This window comes from Silurus meridionalis, chromosome 2, assembly GCF_014805685.1.
Source record: "Silurus meridionalis isolate SWU-2019-XX chromosome 2, ASM1480568v1, whole genome shotgun sequence".
NCBI classification, from domain to species: Eukaryota; Metazoa; Chordata; class Actinopteri; order Siluriformes; family Siluridae; genus Silurus; species Silurus meridionalis.
In genome coordinates, this window is record NC_060885.1 from 26,417,170 (window position 1) to 26,439,896 (window position 22,727).

The 22,727-nt window shown below is 42.4% G+C and overlaps 1 protein-coding gene and 1 long non-coding RNA gene across 2 annotated transcripts; both read left to right on the plus strand.

Moving 5' to 3' along the window:
- Positions 1–326: 326 nt before the first annotated feature.
- Positions 327–7,477, plus strand: LOC124377428 (tetratricopeptide repeat protein 9A). Its single transcript, XM_046836911.1, has 3 exons — positions 327–1,310; positions 6,593–6,775; positions 6,911–7,477. The coding sequence occupies exons 1-3, from the start codon at positions 848–850 to the stop codon at positions 6,991–6,993; spliced, it is 729 nt and encodes a 242-aa protein (XP_046692867.1). The 5' UTR covers positions 327–847; the 3' UTR covers positions 6,994–7,477.
- A 6,943-nt stretch (positions 7,478–14,420) lies between these two features.
- On the plus strand, positions 14,421–18,921 carry LOC124394882. Its single transcript, XR_006927569.1, has 4 exons — positions 14,421–14,544; positions 17,135–17,244; positions 18,367–18,582; positions 18,886–18,921. It is a non-coding gene; the product is annotated as an uncharacterized LOC124394882 (long non-coding RNA).
- Positions 18,922–22,727: the final 3,806 nt, after the last annotated feature.

Genomic DNA, 22,727 nt, shown 5'->3' on the forward strand with positions numbered 1-22,727 from the left:
TAAAAGCCTTCACAAATTGAAGAATTTCACAAGTATTGTTTTGATTGGAAATATCATCTGTTCATTTACTTTTCATTTTGTTAATTGATAAAAAATACATTATGAACTTTTTAATTTACAGCATTTCTTCACACCTGCCTAAAGATTTAGTTCGGTAGTGTACATTCGACATGTAAACTCGTGCATTACAGTTGCACATCCTACTTTATGACAATAAACTTTCTTTCGGCTTCCCCCATTAGGGGTCGCCACAGCGGATCCACTGCACGTTTGATTTGGCACATGTTTTTACGCTGGATGCCCTTACTAACGCAACCCTCCCCAATATATCCGGGCTTGGGACCGGCACTGAGAGTGGCTGGGGATGGTTCCCTGATCGGGGATCGAACCCGGGTAGCAGCGGTGCGAGCGCTGCACCCTAACCACTAGACCACCAGGGGACTTTATGACAATAATCATTATTATCATATTCGAGAGATTATTTAATTTTATTCTTATAGTTAATGGTATAAACTGAGATGCGGGCGGGGTTAGTGCTTCAGATGTGGGCGGTGTTTTGTTCCAAGAGTCTCACTAGAGACGCAATCGGCATCCCGAGCTCGAGCGCTTCTGACATTCCTGCTCCCTAGACACAGAAACAGAGAGATGAAATGAACAGTGATGTACCGGCTCTGGTTCCGGTTCTTTTTTTGCTTTGGAGATATCATCGGAACCACGCGACAGACATGACGACACGCCGGATAGAGCGCGAGCTGCAGAGAGAATAAACAGAAGGGAAGGGGGATACACACGCTCGGACGCGCGCGCACGCACGCATACACGCACACGCGCGCCCACACACACGGAGATGATGATGAGTGTGGACCGGTCCGGGTGTGAAGGGAAGATCGCTCCGGAGGGCGTGACCGGCTCTTTGCGGCAGCCGCCCCCGCGCGCTCAGCTTTCCGCCGGTGTGCGCGCGCGTGAGATCCGTTCTCTGCAACAGCATCAGCAGCAGCACCACCATCATCTTCATCACCACCATCATCATCACCATCATCACCATGCAGTCGGTGCGCGCGAGCCTGACGAGCAGCTGAAGCGCGCGCTGGACTTTAAGACGCAGGGCACGCAGTGTTACCGAGACAAGAAGTACCGCGAGGCCATCGGGAAATACCACCGCGCGCTGCTCGAGATGAAAGGACTGGGCCGCGCGCTCGGGTTCGGGGACGCTGACGTCAGCGCGAGATCTCCAAACAGGTCGGGACTAACAGAGGAACAGCGAGGAGCGGCCGAGAGCGCAGAGCTGGAGTGTTACAACAGTCTGGCAGGTACAACACATACAAACGCAGACACCTCACACAAATACACACACACACACACACACACACACACGCACACGCCTCACACAGATACATACACACACACACACACACACACACGCACACGCCTCACACAGATACACACACACACACACACACACACACACACACATACACCTTACCCTAGATATACACACAGATACATACAGTGGGTACAGAAAGTATTCAGACCCCCATACATTTTTCACTCTTTGTTATATTGCAGCCATTTGCTAAAAGTTCATTTTTCTTCCTCATTAATGTACACATAGCACCCCATATTGACAAAAAAAACACAGAATTGTTGCAGATTTATTAAAAAAGTAAAACTGAAATATCACATGGTCCTAAGTATTCAGATCCTTTGCTCAGTATTTAATAGCCAGGAGTCTTTTTGGGAAAGATGCAACAGTTTTTCACAACTGGATTTGGGGATCCTCTCCAGTTCTGTCAGGTTGGATGGTAAACGTTGGTGGACAGACATTTTTAGGTCTCTCCAGAGATGCTCAATTGGGTTTAATTCAGGGCTCTGGCTGGGCCATTCAAGAACAGAGAACGGAGTTGTTGTGAAGCCACTCCTTCGTTATTTCAGCTGTGTGCTTAGGGTCATTGTCTTGTTGGAAGGTAAACCTTCGGCCCAGTCTGAGGTCCAGAGCACTCTGGAGAAGGTTTTCGTCCAGGATATCCCTGTACTTGGCCGCATTCATCTTTCCCTCGATTGCACCCAGTCGTCCTGTCCCTGCAGCTGAAATACACCCCCACAGCATGATGCTGCCACCACCATGCTTCACTGTTGGGACTGTATTGGACAGGTGATGAGCAGTGCCTGGTTTTCTCCACACATACCGCTTAAAATTAAGGCCAAAAAGTTCTATCTTGGTCTCATCAGATCAAAGAATCTTATTTCTCACCATCTTGGAGTCCTTCAGGTGTTTTTTTAGCAAACTCCATGCACGCTTTTATGTGTCTTGCACCGAGGAGAGGCTTCCATCAGGCCACTCTGAAATAAAGCCCCCACTGGTAGAGGGCTGCAGTGATGGTTGACTTTCTACAACTTTCTCCCATCTCCCAACTGCATCTCTGGAGCTCAGCCACAGTGATCTTTGGGTTCTTCTTTACCTCTCTCACCATGGCTCTTCTCCCCCGATAGCTCAGTTTGGCCGGACAGACAGCTCTAGGAAGGGTTCAGGCAGTTCCTTTGACCTCATGATTCTCATTTGCTCTGACATGCATTGTGATCTGTAAGGTCTTCTATAGACAGGTGTGTGGCTTTCCTAATCAAGTCCAATCAGTATAATCAAACACAGCTGGACTCAAATGAAGGTGTAGAACCATCTCAAGGATGATCAGAAGAAATGGATAGCACCTGAGTTAAATATATGAGTGTCACAGTAAAGGGTCTGAATACTTAGGATCATGTGATATTTCAGTTTTTCTTTTTTTAATAAATATGCAAAAATGTCAACAATTCTGTGTTTTTCTGTCAATATGGGGTGCTATGTGTACATTAATGAGGAAAATAAATGAACTTAAATGATTTTAGCAAATGGCTGCAATGTAACAAAGAGTGAAAATTTAAGGGGGTCTGAATACTTTCCGTACCCACTGTATACAGTTATACATACACACACACACCTCACATAATACATGCATACACATACACACAAACCTCACACAGATGCACACATACACACACACACACACACACACTATACAAAATAGAGGATATTTTGTGTGACATCACTTCGTAAAGTTAGCAACCAATTTAATTTTATTTCTGAAGCACTTTTAACACTGGACATACAAAAGTTTTGTACATAAGTCAAAAGTTTGGACATACCTTATTCAATTATTTTGTTTCAACATTGTATACTGAACTACAATGAATACTGAAAAATCAAATTATTTATTGAACAAAAATGTGTTAATGTGAAACACATTGTGTTATGTGTAAATAACCAGGATATATTTTATATGTTTAATTCTTTAGAGTAGCCCTCTTTTCTTTGATGACAGCTTTGCTCTTGGTATTCTCTCAGTCAGCATCAAGAGGTCGACACCTGGAATGGTTTCCCAAACAATTTTGATGGAGTTCCCAGAGGTGTTGAGTGCTTGTTGGCTGCTTTTCCTTCACCCTCCAGTCCAGCTTATCTCAAACCATCTCAATTGGATTTAGGTCAGGGTGTTTGCAAAAGCCATGGTCATCTCATGCAGCAGTCCATCACTCCCCTTCTTGAACAAATAGCTCTTACAGAACCTACAGGGGGGTAAGGGGGTCTGTTGTCCTGTTGGAAAACAAATGATGGTCCAATTAAGTGCAAATGCTATGGCAGCCATTCTGGTGTTTAAGTGTGTTCTCAATTTTAACTAATTAACCAACAAAGCACCTCCACACCATCACACCTCTTTCTCCATGCTTCACAGTGGGAACCGCACATTCAGGAACAGTCTGTTCACCCTCTGTAGATCTAACAATGACACAGCAGTTAGCACAAAACCTCTCACATTTGGACCACAACAAAGCACAGTTTTTTATTGATCAAATGTCTATTCCTGTTCCTTGGCCCAAGCAAGTCACTTCTTCTTTTGTTCTTCCATATTAATGGTTTCTGTGCTACAATTCGACCATTAAGGTCTGACTAACATATTCTCCTCTGAACAGAGGATGTTGAAATATGTCTGCCACAAAAACTCAGAGAAACATTTATTTAAATCAATGCTTATAATTCTAATTATTACTTGGTCTTCCTCTCTTGAGACTGTCCTCTGTACTCACGCTTTTCTTTTGCAGGAGTCAACTGATGCTCTAAAGTACATTAAGAGAGCAAGAAATGTCACAAGTGTGTGAGTGTGTGTGTGAGTTCCAGTTTAGTTCTGTGTGTTGAGGAGCCTGATGGCTTGCAGGAAAAAGCTCTTGCACAGTCTGGATGTGATGGCCCGAATGCTTCGGAACCACTTTCCTGATGGCAGGAGGGTGAAAAGTGTGTGTGATGGGTGTGTGTGGTCGTCCACAATGCTGTTGGCTTTGCGGATGCAGTGTGTGGTGTAAATGTCCATGATGGAGGGGAGAGAGACTCCGATGATCTTCTCAGCTGTCCTCACTATCCTCTGTAGGGTCTTGCGATCCGAGACGGTGCAGTTCCCAAACCAGGCAGTGATGCAGCTGTTCAGGATGCTCTCAATGGACCCTCTGTAGAACATGGTCAGGATCGGGGGAGGGAGATGATCTTTACTCAGCCTTCTCAGGAAGTAAAGACGCTGCTGGGCTTTCTTTCTGATGGAGCTGGTGTTGAGTGACCAGGTGAGGTTATCCGCCAGATGAACACCAAAGAATTTGGTGCTCTGGACAATCTCCACTAAGGATCCATCGATGATCAGTAGAAAATAGCCGCTCTGTGCTCTCCTGAAGTCCACAACCATCTCTTTGGTTTTGTCAACGTTCAGAGACAGGTTGTTGGCTCCACACCAGGCTGTTAAATGGTGCACCTCCTCTCTGTATGCTGACTCATCGTTCTTGCTGATGATGTGAGAAACTTTGACGATGTGGTGTGAGCTGTGCACAGTCATGAGTCAGCAGAGAGAACAGCAGTGGGCTGAGCACACAGCCCTGAGGGGCCCCAGTGCTCAGTGTGGTGGTGCTGGAGATGCTGTTCCCGATACGGACTGATTGAGGTCTCTCAGTCAGGAAGTCCAGGATCCACCAATGTTATCTGGTCCAGCAGACTTCCGTGGGTTAACTCTGCATAGAGTTTTCCTCATTTCAGCTGTGGTTAGACAGAGCACCTGGTCACTGGGAGGAGGTGTGGTCTTCCTCGCCTTCACGCTGTTCTGTACCTCAAACCGGGCGTAGAAGTCGTTCAGCGCATCTGGGAGGGAGGCGTCACAGTCACAAGCAGGTGATGTCTTGTAGTTCATGATCGCCTGGATGCCCTGCCACATGCGCCAGGTGTCTTCGCTGTCCTGAAAGTCGTCATGGATTTTCTTTGCGTGTGCGTGCTTCGCCTCTATGATGGCACAGGACAGTTTGGCCCTTGCTGTTCTTAAGGCTGTCTTGTCCCCTGCTCTGAAGGCAGAGTCTCTTTGTTTCAGCAGCGCATGCACTTTTGCAGTCATCCATGGCTTCTGGTTAGAGCATGTAGTGGCGGTCTTGGAGATGGTCATGTCATCAATGCACTTGCTGATGTAGCTGATCACTGATGATGTGTACTCCTCCAAGTTGATGGAATCGCCGTTGGTTGCAGCCACAGTGGTGAATTCCCGTGGTAAATAAAACGATCTGCATCTAACAGTTACAAACTCCACTAGCGATGAGCAATAGCATAGTTCTTGCACCATTCCGTGTTGATATAAACACACATGCAGCATTTCTGTCAGCATGAAACGCGGTTAGCCCGTCTAGCTGGATGGTGGCTTCCAGAACTCAGGTGACGACCTTGTGAATCCGATGAGAGAATGCCACTAGTTTGCTGCGCTGTCCTCAAAGCTTATTCAAAGAATAACTTTGGATTCTATAAAATATAAACATATTGTGTGTTCTTTAACACGTTTTTGTTTACTACATAATTTCATGTGTGTTTTTTCATAGTTTGTATACTTCAGTATGTACAATGTTGAAACCGCTGAAGGAGAAGGTCTGTCGAAATTATTTTCGGTACTGTAGCAGTCACAAAGCAGTTTTAGGTGAGGTGATGGTGTGAGGAAAAAAAACTCCCTAAGACAACATGTGGGGAGGAACTGAATTCATATGCTACACACCAAATATCCATCATCACAGTTTCATCATAAAGTCTATTTTGTTATTATCTGTTGGAGGCTTGGGTAAAAATCTTTTCTATCTAGCCCAAAGCCATCGTCATGGTAACTAAACATTTACCATCCACAGTCATCTCATGTACTTTCTGTCTGTCCATGTGGATCATCCTCAGCAGGAGGGAGGAGTTCAGAACTTCATCAGAGCATCAGGATGGATCCGAAAGAGCAGAAGGGGACAGGGTCACTGCTATTTCAGGAGCATTTGTAGCTCAACAGAGAAAGGGAAGGAGAGAGAAAGGGAAAGAGAAAAAGTAAAGAGGGAGGGAGAGACAGATGGAAATGATTAGGTGTTTACTGTAATATAATATTAAGGTCAGAGTGTCCTAAGAGTGACCTGCTAGGACATCATCACTAACACAGACATGAGCATCACATGTAGCTATGACATCAAACTGTAACTCTGAACAAGAGAGTGTGTTTGCGTGTGTGTATGTGTGTAGCATGTCTGTTACAGATGGAGCTGGTGAATTATGAGCGGGTGAAGGAGTACTGTTTGAAGGTTCTCAGGAAGGAGGGAGAGAACTTTAAAGCTTTGTACCGCTCAGGTGTGGCCTATTATCACCTGGGAGACTATAACTCTGCCCTACACTACCTGCAGGAGTCCCACAAACAGGAACCCACAGGTCATAGCACACACACACACACATACATACATACATACCTACCTACATACATACATATACACACACACACAGTTACAAACATTAATGTTAATGTGTTTCAGTCTTTGTAAAATTGTTTGTCTGTGTGTATAATAGATACCAATGTGATCCGCTACATCCAGCTGACTGAGATGAAGCTCCACCGAATCGCTCAGCGAGAGAAGAAGGATCCTGTGTAGTGCATTTGTTCGTCTCAGCAATGCTGTTCACACACACACACACACATATACACACACACACACACACACACACACACACACACACACACACACACACACACACTGTGTAATCTTAATTACATTAATATAAATATCACCTGATCACAACTTAATATATCTGCATGAAACTGTAATGTCTGAGTGAAACTCATCCTCCTGTAGTGTTCAGCAGCGAGCTAACATCATCCCAGACAGACAGATAAATAAAGAAACCGACAGATAGACACATAATGTGAGACAGAAATGAGAAAAGCGTCTCACTATGTTGAATTTCCTTCATAATGTGTCGCTCCCTTTTCTTCACCAAGCATAAGACAGAAAATCAACATTAACCTCAACATGATGATGATGGTAGTGATGAAGACAAAGATGATGTTATTTCCTTGAAAAATCTAATTGTCTGTTAATCTGTAATAAATAAAGGTTGTGTATTTTCTGTGTTCAATTAGTGCATTTTACTGATTTCTAGGTTAATGTTAGCAACTCGTAGCAGTTTGCTCACATACTAGCACAAGAAATAGCTGACAATGTGAAAATAAGGGAAAATGATTTCCTGATTTCTGGGCAAGCAACATAAACATCTCTGTTAGCACACAGAATTAGCTCAGCTAGCATAAACCAGTTTAGCCTGCTAATGTCATGTGACTTGAGAACACGCATGCTTGGGTCATGTGGTAGTTCACCTAAAAATAAAAACGCATTTAGTAATTCATGAAACTGTATTATAACTAATATATATATATATATATATATATATATATATATATATATATATATATATATATATATATGTTCCTCAGGCTTTGGAAACAAAAGTTAAAATTTTTCGAAATTGTTTGAGGGACATGGACATTGCCATCTTTCAGGAAACCTAGGATCATGCTACAATGCCACAATGCCAAACTTGTCAAATTCCTACAAAGGGGGATCAACACATTTTTCTAAATTTGACAATATACCATCAGGAAGCTATGTCATGAAAACACAAAATACTTAACAAAATGGAAGACAATCATTAGATCTCTGTGATATTTTGGAACAAAAATACAGCACCACCTCCACACCAAACCCTCGTACCACTACACTCAAAACTGCAGTGAACCCATAACTACATTAACACACAATTAATCATACACAATAAAATTATTAACAACCTGCTAGACTTATTTCCTATCCAGTGACTGACAACACTTATACTGGAATTAGTTTAGTAATAGAATATATTAATCACATATTCATAACACTGAGTGGTGGGCCGTGCATTTGGTACCTGGGCCATTAGTGGGGACTTACTTAATCCACCTCTTAATACCACCACTATCACATCGCAATTATAGAAACCATCAATACAATACAAAACCGCAATGTAACAACGCTTGGCATTACATAGAGAGAGGCTTTTCACATATGGATGGGGAATACCATTTTACTATAGCAAGCTCCAAACCTCTACACTACAACTGCAACTGTGCCACCTACATCACCTGGAGCGGTTCAGAATCAATATTTGTCTAATAGCATGACAAAAACATTAAAAATTTAAATAAAATACAACCTACTCACCAGAGATGCATATAATTGGTACTAAGAACATCTACACACAACAGTCCATTAGTGCAGTAACGAAGTGTAAGGTGAGAAATGAGCAAGAGTACAAGTGAGCATAAGTTTTTGTGTAGACAGTCCATTAACGTAATAACGAAGTGTGAGGTATGGGGGGAGATGTAGCAGTGTATGAAGGGCAGTAGGATCAGTGAAAGGCAGAGTTCAATAAAGACACAGCTCTAGGAAAAAAGCTGTTCTTTAGTCGGCTGGTCCTGGTCCGGAGGCACCTGAAACATCTGCCAGAGGGCAGAAGAGAAAACAGTCTATGGGTGGGATGAGAGAGTCCTTAAGAATGCTGCAAACTCAACGCAGACAGCGTTTCTTCTGGATGTCCCCCATGGCTGAAAGTGGAGTCCCTGTGATGCGCTGGGCGGTTTTCACCACCTGCTGCAATGCCTTAGGCTCTACAACAGAGCAGCTCCCATACCAGACTGTGACACAGCTGGTCAGGATGCTTTCTATTGCGCAGTGGTAGAAGTTTACCAGGATATCCGAGGAAAGCTGATTTTTCCTCAGTGTCCTCAGGAAAAAGAGGTGCTGGTGAGCCTTCTTGACCAGGCTGGAGGTGTTGGTAGTCCAGGACAGGTCCGCCGAGATGTGGATCCCCAGGAACTTGAAACTGGAGAAGCGCTCAACAGCCATCCCATTGATGTGGGTGATGTCATGTGTGCCTCTTGTCTCGCTCCTTTGTCTTGGGGGTGTTAAGGTGCAAGTTATTGCCATTGCACCATGTGGCTAGGTGCTGGATCTCCTCCCTGTAGGCAGTCTCATCATTGTTGGTGATGAGACCGATCACGGCAGTGTCATCTGCAAACTTGATGATTGAGTTAGATCCATTCACAGGCCTGCAGTCGGAGGTGAAGAGGGAGTAGAGGAAGAGGCTCAGTACACAGCCCTGTGGGTGTGTTGTGGGTGGGCGTGTTGAGTGTGATAGTGTTGGAGCAGATGGAGCCTGATCGAACCTGCTGGGGTCTGTTGGTCAGAAAGTCCATAATCCAGATGCCCAGATCTACAAGTTTGGCTTGGATGGAATGATGGTGTTAAATGCTAAGCTAAAGTCAACAAACAGCATACGTGCATAAGTGTTCTTATTGTCCAAGTGTGTGAGCACAGAGTGCAGTGCCATGGAAACTGCATCTTCTGTGCCTCCATTGCTGCGGTAGGCAAACTGGTGAGAGTCCAATGTGGATGGCAGAGAGTCCTTTAGGTGTGCCAGGACCAGCTGCTCAAAGCACTTCAAGACAATGGGTGTCACTGCTACGGCACGTAGTTCAGGCACGTTGGGCTGGAGTGTTTTGTCACTGGCTTAATGGAGGTGCATTTAAAGCAAGTAGGAACAGCTGCTTGGGCAAAAGACAGGTTGAAGATGTCTGTAAAGACCCCAGCGAGCTGCTTAACACATGCCCTGAGTACGTGTCCAGGGATGTTGTCTGGTCCAGCGGCTTTGTGTGTGCTGATCCGGCTCAGTGCGTTGCAGACATATGTGGAGGAGAGTGTGATTGGAGAGTGATCAGCCGAGGGTTTGAGCTTGGTGGCAGTTTCTCTGTTGTCTCTTTCAAAGCGAGCATAAAAGTTATTAAACTCATTCAAGAAGAGGACATCAGTGGCAGCGGGGGTGGAGTGGGAGGATTTGTAATCATTGATGGCCTGGCGAGGGTCAGAGTTGGAAAAATGCTCCTCTATCTTTCGCTTGTAGCAGTGCTTGGCCTCTTTGATCCCCCTTTTCAGGTTAGCTCTGGATGTGCTGTAGGCCTGAGCGTCCCCTGACCTGAAGGCAGTAGTGCATGCCTTCAACAGGAGGCGCACATCCTTGTTCATCCATGGCTTCTGATTTGGGTATGTGATGATCTGTTTCTGAGTAGTAACACTGTTTATGGTGGGATTGCTGTAATCCAGTACAGAAAAGGTGTAGAAATCGATGTCCGTGTGAATGTCACTGGTGGCCTGAGAGGCAAATGTACTTCAGTCTGTGTGTAGAAACCTTTTCTTGGAGTGTGAAATCTGCCTCTGTGGGCCACACTTTGATGGTTCTCACTGATGGCTTTACCCGATTGATGAGGAGTGCATATTTGGGGATGAGGAACAAAGTAAGGTTATCTGACTGTCCCAGGTGGTGGAGGGGGGTCACAATGTAAGCTCCAGCCATGTTTGTGTATACATGGTCTAAGGTTTTGTTCCCTCTGGTGTGACAGGAAACATGCTGGTGAAATTTGGAGAGCACTGCCTTTAACTTTGAGTGATTAAAATCTCCTGCAACAATAAACGCAGCTTCCGAATGAACAGTCTGTTGTTTACTGATGGCCGCATAAAGTTCTTTCCTAGCAAGCTTGGCATGAGCATCGGGGGGAATATAAGCTGCTGTAATAATGGTGCAAGCACTTCCGCCCGGCCGGGTAGAGTGAGCGGCCTCGGGTGTTCTGGCGATCTCAGAAAGGAGTTTAGGTTGTCAACAAAACTGTCGGAAAGTCGTAAACCAATATACAAAAGCTCATGTCTGGTGTACGATGTATAGGCACAGCTGTTCTGCACGAACAGACCCAAGATAAGCAACAGAAATACCGCAGAATTGCAGATTCTGGAGAGACCCTGAGCCTCGCAGTGTAATCGCACCGCCATCTTGGTCTAATATATGATCAAGATCAGCAAAAAGAGGAAGTGGAAAAAAATCACAACTCGATGTAGACCTTACTATGCACTCCTGACCAAATATTCTTCGGATGTGCACAAGATCCTTGTAAGCTCCAAAACATCACCTCTTCACTACTCAACCCCCCTGCCACACCTGCTCCATCCTCACTGACTGCTAATGAATTTGCCTCCTGCTATGATGAGAAGATTAGGGAAATCTGCCAGACCTTCACTTCCTCCCCAACAATGACTACACAACACAGCCAGGAATCCCCTACTTCTTCGTTGTCAAGCTTCTTAACCTTAACATCAGATGAGATACATCCAATCTTGCAATCCCACCACCCGCCCTCTGGATCCAATCCCTTCAACTATGCTTCATACAATCTCACAAGATCTCCTGCCCTTTATCTCCACAATCATCAACGGGTCCTTAACATCTGACTATGTGCCAACTACCTTCAAGCAACAAGTGTCATTGCCATCTTAAAGAAACCTGCTCTGAAACCATCAGACATCAACAACTACAGTATACAGAATTACTTCTTTCCTTTCTTTCTAAATCTCTGACTGGTTTCAAAGCAGCACATTCCACAGAGATGGCCCTTTTGGCTGTTTCTGAGATACTACATGCTGCTCAATCAGCCAAGCTGTCATCTGTACTTATCTTCCACAGTCAATCACAAGACTCTTTTGTCTATCCTTAGGAGCCTTGGTATCTGTGGAACAGCATTGGAATGGTTTGCTTCCCACCTGAAAAGTCGCTCATACCAGGTAACATGGAGGGGATCCACATCTGCCCCATGCAGATTTACCACTTGTGTCCCACTGCTGTCCTCTGTACTTGGTCCCCTCCTTTTCTCCCTCTATACCGTCTCCATTGGTGAAGTCATATACTCACATGGGTTTTCTTACCACTGCTATGAAGATGACACTCAACTCATCTTTTCTTTCCCTCCCTCAGATACCAAAACAGCAAAACAGAACTGCTGGTTATCCCAGGTGATCAAGGTCATCTCTAGGTCAGGATCTCCAACTAACTCTTCATTACACTCTGCTCTCCCCTTCAGCCACTGCTTGCAACCTTGGGGTAAGTATGGACAATCAACTGTCATTTTGAGATTGGACTACTGCAATTCTCTGCTGGCAGGACTTCCTCTGAATGCCATTCGTCCACTGCAAATGATCCAAAACGCAGCTGCACTACTTGTGTTCAATCTGCCTAAGTTCTCCCACACCTCCCCACTGTTGCGTTCCCTTCATTGGCTTCCAGTAAACGTATCAGATTCAAAATACTGATGCTTGCCTACAATGCCAAAAAAGGACCAACACCATCTCAACTCAGAGACCTCATCACACCTTGCACTGCACCACGCTGTCTGAGATCCTGCAGCACTGCTCGACTGGTACCACCTTCTCTCAGGATGAAAGGTAAGTGTACTTCAAGGCTCTTCTCTGTTCTGGCACTGAGTTGGTGGAAAGAACATTCCATAGATGTCCATACAGCAGAGTCCCTGGCTATCTTTAAGTGACGGTTGAAGACCTACCTCTTCTTAAAACACTTTAATTAGCACTTTCCAAGTATGCTTTGTAAAAATCTAGAGTTATAGTCTGACTTATATTAAGCCAGCATACCAGTGTAGATTAATTAATTGCTGGAGTCTCAAAGCACTTTTGAACGTCGCTCAAAAGGGAAAAGGGAGTTTTATACATCTGCTAAATGCCGCAAATGTAAATAGACAGAGGGGCAGATGGGGAAGATGGGGCAGTGAGGCAGATGGGGTAGATGGAACAGGTGGGGCAATGAGTAAATGGGACAGTGGGGTATTCAATTTAATAAATGTTTATGTGCATAGTGCTTTAAACAATAGACATTGTCTCAAAGCAGCTTAACACAGATAATGTGGTAATATAGAATCAATAAAATTGTTCTTTATAAGTGTAAGTTTGTCCCTGATGGGCAGGGAAAAACTTCCTTAGATGGCATAAGGAAGAAAGCTTGAGAGGAACCAGATACTTAAGAGGGAACCCATCCTCATCTTGGTGGCAGCGAATGTTTTTTATTTATTTATTTATTTTTTTTTTACAGCTAAACGATGTTGAGGTGTGTAGAGATGGTGATCAGATGCAAACTGTAGTGTAGAGAAAAGGATATGCATAATTAGGTATACTTATTTTTGTATAAACGTTAAGGACATTGTGCAGTTGTGGACTCTGGCAAGACTCGCTATGGCAGCATAAGTATTTTTTTCTTTGGAGAAATCCCTTCCGAATCCTAGGTGTTTTTTCACCCCATATAAATGATAAGACTGTCTAAGTTCTGAAAAAGGATTTAGGTAAAAAGACTGCACTGTAAAAAAATATCCGTATATTTAACAGTGATAAACAGTAAAATTGTGACAGTAAAAATCCGTAAACTATAAAATATTTTAAAACTGTAGATTTAATGTGAATTTCCCGTAAATAAATGAATCTGTGAAAACCAGTAATTTGTATATTGGTTCTCAGAAAAAAATATTTACCAATACCGTAATGCACTATTGCAGTGTTTTTTTAAATGGAAAATTTTCATAAAGTGTATACCAGTCAAACACTATGATTTTGATATTTATTTGTTAAAAAAAAATTACAGGCTTTAATTGTTAAATGCAAGTATGATTGTGTTGGTAACGAATGTATGCTATAATATGACATTGTGATTTTTTAAATATTTTCACATAATAATGAATTAAATAGCACTATAAAGAAATCAAAATCACTTTACACTGAATTCATTCTTGATTTACTCCACCTTCACACATTGGTTGTGTTAATAAGCAGTGTACAATGTATTAGAATTTTTTTCCCTCAAGTGTCATATTTGAGTAAAATTAAATCTTTGTCTTTATCAGTTCCCTTTTGTTTTGTGTTTTTTAAAACAGCATATTCTTCTTCTTTATACTTTAAATCAATCTTTTTTATGATCCCACAAAACCTTAAAATAATAATATCGTGCTTGTTTTATTTATTTATTTATTTATACTTAAATCATACTATATCTCTATTTTTTAGGGAAAATAAAACTGTATGATTTGAAAAGTATTTTATTCAAAATCGTTTCCCTCCTGAAATCTTTCACATCAAGGCGCCTGAATTCAAACGGGCCAATCAGCGCACTGCATCAGGCAATTAACGTATTTGCAGCCCCGCTCACTTTGGACTACGGCATCATCGTTTTCACCAAGTTTTTTCTATTTTCTTGGATTTAACCTCAACCACAGGTCGTCTTCAGTTACTTCGGTAAGAAAAATATCTAAATTTGTTTATTTATGAACAGTGTTGTGTTGCAGACAGCGAAGGAGCAAAGTTATGTTAGCTTTAGCTTAAAGTCCTGCACTAACGTGAGCCACCTCAGACTAAAAAACAGCTTTCTAACGCCAGTAGTGGATGTTTCAGAGACGTGTGGATTAATGTAGGTCGTCTTATAAGTGTAACTCCATTTTAAGGCTTTAGGTAAAGGCAGCCTGGATTTTCCAGCTTTTTATGATATCAGGCTAGAGTTGTAAGTTAGTTAACCTCACAGCTGTGTTCTATGGAATATGTATTCTTGCTGCATATGTGGAGAATCGGTTCAGTCCGTGAAAGCTTATGTTTTTAATTGCAGACTGCATCGTAATGAACCCCGGTGTATTTTTCAATGTGTAAGCTGTAAGCAGGTGTTTTCTCGATATGCCGCTTTAAAGTCTCACTTCTACCGCCACCACACCAGTGCTGCAGCCGTCTCTCACAATACTTCCCCTATGGCAGGGGTGTCAAACTCAGGCCCGCGGTGTAATTATATTTGGCCCGCGAGATCATATTAAATGTGTATTAGAGCTGGCCCGCCTGTTTATAGCGCATACACCGCTAATACTACAAATCCCAGAATGCTTTGTTAGTGCGTTGACGCGTCATTTGAGACCGCTGAGAAACTGGCAGCCCAAGCTGCTCAAATCCTCTCTGTTCAGCAGCACATATCTGTGTGAGTAACTGTTCTCTTTGATGAAGGTGAACAAAACACCACTCAGGAGTCTCACTGATGAACATCTTCACTATCCTGAGGATTTCCTCAGCTCAGAGCATCAACCCAGACATGATGCACGCTCATATAAGAAGAGATGCAGGAATCTGACTTCAACCATTCAAAGTCAATCAGAGTGTAGCAAACTGAGCTTGAATGAATGTTGTCTTTATGCACTTTTCTACTCCAAGGCATGAACTGTTAATAGTTGAAATGTTTTATTTTATTTTTTTTATTTTTTTTTTTATTGAAGGAAATTATTATTATTTTTGGTTGTTCTGTTGTTGGCCTGTGAAAAAAGAATTTACATTAAAAAGGAATTCAAAAGGCTAGAGAGAGAGAGATAATAAAAAACGAATACCACTGATGTGTTTTATTTCAAATTTAATTTTTATATGTTTATAATATTAAACTTTTGTTGTTTCAGATTCAATGTTTATGAAAAATTAAAGTTTGTTTCCATATGAAAAGGTTCAACATTACAGATCTGGATAGAAGGAAAACATGCACAATTGCAGTCAATTTTTCAATAAATATTGAGTTTGGCCCTCGACCTCGTCCCAGTTTTTAATTTTGGCCCACTGTGAATTTGAGTTTGACACCCCTGCCCTATGGTATTGAATTGTACCGTTTCACTATGTGAACGCCAGTGTGAGGGAACTAAAGCTTTGATTGCTCACTTAAAGGAACACATAGATGAGGGACGACATGTGACTTGTCCAGTGAGAGGATGTCAAAGTGTGTTCTCTGTAAAATCTTCATTTACCTCCCATATGACTAGAAAACACAAATGTTTAGAAAATGTGATTTGGGGTTCAAACAAAGATACTCGGTCAGAGAGTCCAACTACAAGTGCCACCATTCAGGAAGCTGCCAGTGTGTCAGACACAGAAAATCCTTGTATGTATGGGCCTAATTTCAGTGACCTGTATCTCAGAAATGTGTGCATGTTTTACATTAAACTACAAGGACAGCATCTTCTGCCAGCATCTACCATTCAAACAATTGTTAAAGAAATACAAAATATACATGAATTGGGACAGATGTATACACTGAATAGACTAAGCTCACTCTAAAAAAAATATTTCAGTTTCAGATGAGGATGTTATAAAAATCTGTGACACCGTAAAACAATCTGACTTGTTCTCTGCTTGTCACACAGGACCTATGAGAACTGCTTACTCAAGAGTTCAGTGCTTTAAAGATGTGTTTAATATGTTGAACCAAAAAAAGTATTCCTGGGCAGAGACGAGAACAGAACTGAGAGATTTGCTTATGTTCCTGTGCTAAATACTTTGAAGAATATACTGGAATCTAGTTTTTGGCAAGGTCTCATATCAGTGGATCCTGATGTTTCAGGAGCAGATGTTCTCAGTGAGTGTTGTGATGGAGATGTGTTTGTGTCAAGCACATTTTTTAAAGAAAATCCAAATTGTCTCAAGCTGGTTCTATACCAGGATGCATTTGAAGTAGTGAACCCACTTGGTTCTGCAAAAAAGAAGCACAAGGTTTTGGCTGTGTACTTCTCTCTACTCAACATTCCTCCCCATGCCCGGTCGAATGCTAATCATATGCAGCTAGTTTTACTGTTTAGGGAGAAGGATTTTATGGAATTTGGCCATGACAAAGTTTTTTCAGAACTCCTGAACGATTTGAAAGTACTAGAGGAGAATGGCATAACGATGGCAGACAAAACTGTTGTGATGGAAGCTCTCTACTGCATTGCTGGAGACAACCTGGGCTCTCATTGTATTAGGGGTTTTTACAGAAAATTTCAGTTCATCAGTATATTTATGCATATATTGTCTGTTAACTCAAACTGAATTTCAGGGTGCTGATCCAGCAGTCTGTGGACCTCAGAGGACTCCAGAAACCTATAGATCTGCCACAGAACAGCTGGAAAGAGAAGACGTGTCAGAAGTACAGGGGATAAAGTTCAGGTCTGTGTTTAATTCTTTACAAAACTTTGATGTTTGCACACCTGTGCATGCCCCATGTCTTGGTCATGACATTTTTGAGGGTGTCCGCTCATATGATCTTGCTCTTTACCTCAAATATTTCATCTGCACAAATAAATGGTTCACTTACACAGTTCTGAACAGGCACATCAAGCAATTTAAATACAAAGGAACATATACTTTATCAAAACATTGAAACTTAGTGGACTAGCTGTTCAAAATTGGAACTTCTTGAGACTTTTACCTCTCATAATTGGAGAAAATGTGCAGAACCCTCAAGATGATGTCTGGCAGTTAACGTTGCAGCTCAAGGACATCGTTGACTTAATTTGTGCTCAGCAAATTTCCAAGTCCCAGGTTACTTATCTGGATGCTCTCATCCAAGAATATTTGGAAACCAGAAAGGCATTGTTTCCTAATACCAAATTAAAACCTAAACACCATTACTTAGGACATTATCCAGGGCTAATCCTAAAATTTGGCCCTCTCATCAGGCTTTGGACGATGCGCTTTGAGAGCAAGCACAGTTATTGCAAAAGATGCACAAGGCATCTGAAAATTTTCAAAAACCTGTGCTTGACTCTTTCAGAGAGACATCAAATGTTCCAGGCCTTCCTTTCTGCTGGGTCAGTCAGTCCTCCAGCATAAAAGATGGCTCACCATTTTACTTGGAGCTTTACAGTGAGCAAGTTAAAGACGCAGTCCTACATTTTGGTTTTTCTGAAAGGAATATGAAGATTCCAGCTGATGTTCAGTACAATGGCTTTGCTTACAGGAAGGGCAGTTTTTTGTCATGAAGTATGATGAGTCAGTGGAGTTTGGTGAACTTATGCTGATTTTTGTTATGGATGATTCAGCTCTTCATTTTCTCATGAGAGTTTATGATGCTGAATTTATTTCTTACTACCACATGTACTCAGTAAAAAAAAGACACTGGCAGATTAGAGTGCAGACTCATCAGTGAACTGATTGACTTGTGGCCATTGTCATCTTATGTGAAAAATGGTTACCAGATTATTCCACTGAAGCACAGCATCTTGTCTGACTGAATGCCTTAATTTCATTGGACCAGAGACCAAACTCTTTGTTTGTTTGTCTTAAAAGATATGGCTGAATCACAGCTGCTAAAGAACATAGGGGATGCGATAGCAGGAGTGCTTCCGGACCTTCCTGATCAACTTGTTAAGTCCATTGAAGATACTTTGAAAACACTTGGTGCGGCAACCACAGATGATTTAAAGTACATCACAGAAAACGATTTGCTGCCAGTGTTAAAGCCCATACAAGCCCGAAGACTGGTTGCTGCCTGGACCCAAAATAGTGAGTATAGAACAATGTCACCACATCACCCACTTGTTAACATGGTGTAAGGGTTAGAATATGAATTTTTATGAGTCTAATGATGATGTGATTATTATTTCCTGAATAAATAAATGTTATTATGCAATAGGGGGCTGTTTAAAAAAAAATAATTTTTAAAATGCAATCTGTTAGACAATTTGCATTTAGTTTTTACTATTTTGTGTAACCTTAATGTCTCCAAATGCATCTATACAGTGTGTAATTTAGCAAAACAGAAAAAAGCGTTACTCAGTGTTTAATACTTTTATATCTTCTTTTTAGTCTCCGGGGGCCAGTTGTTCAAAAAGTTTAATCTGGATCAAAATGATCCGGATTTGGAAATCCCATTTTTTCCTATCCAGGATCAGGTAATCCATCTTACTTTTATACCGGTTTTTCAAAGCAACATTCAACTGAATCACCCTGATCCAGATACACAGTTTTCAAGATTACCAAATTCAGATTACCTGTGCTTTAAATGGGACAACATACAATGTGGGCTACCAGCTATGTAAAGAACAGGTAGAAGTAGAAGAGCCAACATGGGGTCACTGTAAGAGTTTTTTATTTTGAGACAAAACACAAAAATAACAAACATCCACTTCCATTCATAATTTATTTTATGACCCCTCATCTGATTCACAAAAAAACAAATATACACTAACAAATACATTGTGGATATTTTGAAAACGTCTAAAAAAAAATGAAATGGTTAAATGTCCAATAGTCAACAAAATAAAGAATGTTCAGGGTTCTGTTTCATCTGAGGAGGAGAGACCAGCATTTCCAAGCTCTGCTTTTAGGAGGCGGATCTGAAGTTTTGCTTTGGTTTGCTGCAGTTTGGTCAGCTTGATTTGTTCCTCTGCCAGGAGTATCTGTGGTTCTGCTCTTTCAGTCTCTCGTTTTAAAAGTAATTCAAAGGCATCATCATTATTCGGCAAAGGACGCTTCAAGCTTCTTTTCTGAGCTCCTGTGACTGCTGGCTCTACCAATGAGGATCCACACTGTAAAAACTCTTACTATGATCTACTCAATTTTTTTGGTGAAGCATTTTTAAACTTAAAAAAATTTAGTAAATTTGAAAGCTGTGAAATCATTGAAATATACTTTAAAAGTTAAATAAATGTGACTAAAAAAAATTGTAGTAAGTAGATTTAAATAATTAAATGAACTGATATCATAAATAAAATTAAGTAAATATAATTTTAAAAATTAAGTAGATTCAAATCATTTAGGTAATCTCATAAATAAAATTGAGTAAATATAATTAAAATCCCTAAACAATAGTAATTTGATAGTAAATCTTCTTCTTCTTTCGGCTGCTCCCATTAGGGGTCGCCACAGCGGATCATCCGTCTCCATACCACCCTGTCCTCTACATCTGCCTCTTTCACACCAACTACCTGCATGTCTTCCCTCACCACATCCATGAACCTCCTCCTTGGCCTTCCTCTTTTCCTCCTACCTGGTGGCTCCATCTTCAGCATTCTTCTACCAATATAATTCATGTCCCTTCTCTGCACATGTCCAAACCATCTCAATCTCGCCTCCTCACCTTGTCACCAAAACATCCTACATGCTGTCCCTCTAATAAACTCATTTCTAATCTTGTCCATCCTCGTCACTCCCAACGAAAACCTTAACATCTTCAGTTCTGCTACCTCCAGCTCCACCTCCTGCCTTTTACTCAATGCCACTGTCTCTAATCCATACAACATCGCAGGTCTCACCACAGTCCTATAAACTTTCCCTTTCATTCTTGCAGATACCCTACTATCACAAATCACTCCTGTCACTCTTCTCCACCCACTCCACCCTGCCTGCACTCTTTTCTTTACTTCTAACACACTCTCCATTACTTTGCACTGTTGACCCCAGGTACCTGAACTCCTCCACCTTCTCCACCTCTTTTCCTGCAACCGCATCACCCACTGCCCTCCCTCTCATTCACACACATGTACTCTGTCTTACTCCTACTGACTTTCATTCCCCTTCTCTCCAGCACATATCTCCACCTCTCCAGGCTCTTCTCAACCTGCTCTACTCTCACCACAAATCACAATATCATCTGCAAACATCATAGTCCAGGAGACTTCTGTCTGACCTCGTCCGTCAACCTGTCCATCACCACTGCAAACAGGAAAGGGCTCAGGGCCGATCCTTGATGCAGTCCAACCTTCACCCTGAACCAGTCTGTCGTACCCACTGCACACTTCACTGCCGTCACACTGTCCTCATACATGTCCTGCACCACCCTCACATACTTCTCTGACACACCTGACTTCCTCATACAATACCACAACTCCTCTCTTGGCACTCTGTCGACGCTTTCTAAATCCACAAATACACAATGCAATTCCTTCTGTCCTTCTCTATACTTCTCCATCAACATCCTCAAAGCAAATAAGGCATCTGTGGTGCTCTTCCTCGGCATGAAACCATACTGTTGCTCACAGATGGTCACCTCTTCTCTCAGCCTGGCTTCCACTACTCTTTCCCATAACTTCATGGTGTGACTGATCAACTTAATTCCCCTGTAGTTACTGCAGGTCTGCACATCTCCTTATGCTTAAAGATCGGTACCAGCACACTCCTTCTCCATTCCTCAGGCATCCTCTCCCCTTCCAGAATCCTGTTAAACAATCTGGTTAAAAACTCCACTGCCATCTCTCCTAAACATCTCCACGCTTCTACCGGTATGTCATCTGGTCCAACCGACTTTCCATTCTTCATCCTCTTAATCGCTGCTCTCACTTCCTCCTTACTAATCCTATCTACATCCTGCTTCACCAACTCCACATCCTCCAACCTTCTCTCTCTGTGATTTTCCTCATTCATCAGCTGCTCAAAATACTCCCTCCACCTTCTCAACACACTCTCCTCACTAGTCAACACATTTCCTCTCCATCCTTTATTGCTCTAACTTGCAGTACATCCTTCCCAGCTCGGTCCCTCTGCCTGGCCAATCGGTATAAATCCTTTTCTCCTTCCTTAGTGTCCAACCTCTTATACAGCTCCTCATATGCCTTTTCCTTGGCTTTCGCCACATCCTTTTACCTGCTGCCGCATCTCCTTGTACTCCTGCCTACTTTTCTCATCACTCTGTCGATCCCACTTCTGTTTTGCCAACCTCTTTCCCCTAATGCTCTCCTGCACTTCCTCATTCCACCACCACGTCTCCTTGTCTTGCTTTCTATTTCCAGATGTCACACCAAGTACTTTTCTAGCTGCCTCCCTCATCACTCCTGCAGTAGTTGCCCAATCATCCGGCACCTCTTCACCACCACCAAGCCCCTGTCTGACCTCTTCCCTGAACCTCACACTACACTCTTCCTCCTTCAGTTTCCACCATCTTATTCTTCTTTCAATCCTTACTTTCCTCCTCTTCTTCTTCGCCTCCAAAACCATCCTACAGACCACCATCCGATGCTGTCTAGCTACACTGTCCCCGCCAACACCTTACAGTCTCCAATCTCCTTCAGGTTGCATCTCCTGCATAGCACATAGTCCACCTGTGTGCACCTTCCTCCACTCTTATCGTCACCCTATGATCCTCCTTCTTCTTAAAATACGTGTTCACCACTGCCATTTCCATCCTTTTAGCAAAATCTACCACCATCTGCCCTTCCACATTCCTCTCCTTAAAACCATACCTACCCATCACCTCCTCATCACCTCTGTTCCCTTCACCTACATACCCATTAAAGTCTGCCCCAATCACCAATCGTTCTTTCCTAGGTACACCATCTACCACTTCATCTAATTCACTCCAGAATCTTTCCTTTTCCTCCATCTCACAGCCAACTTGTGGAGCATAGGCACTGATGACATTTATCATCATCCTTCAACTTCCACCTTCACGATCATCACCCTATCAGAAACTCTCTTCACCTCTACTACACTCTTACTGTACTCTTCCTTCAGAATCACCCCTACACCATTTCTCTTCCATCCACACCATGATAAAACAGTTTGAATCCACCTCCAATGTTCCTGGCCTTACTCCCTTTCCACTTAGTCTCCTGAACACACAGCATATCTACCTTTCTCCTCTCCATCATATCAGCTATCTCTCTCCCTTTACCCGTCATAGTACCAACATTTAAAGTACCAACCCGAACCTC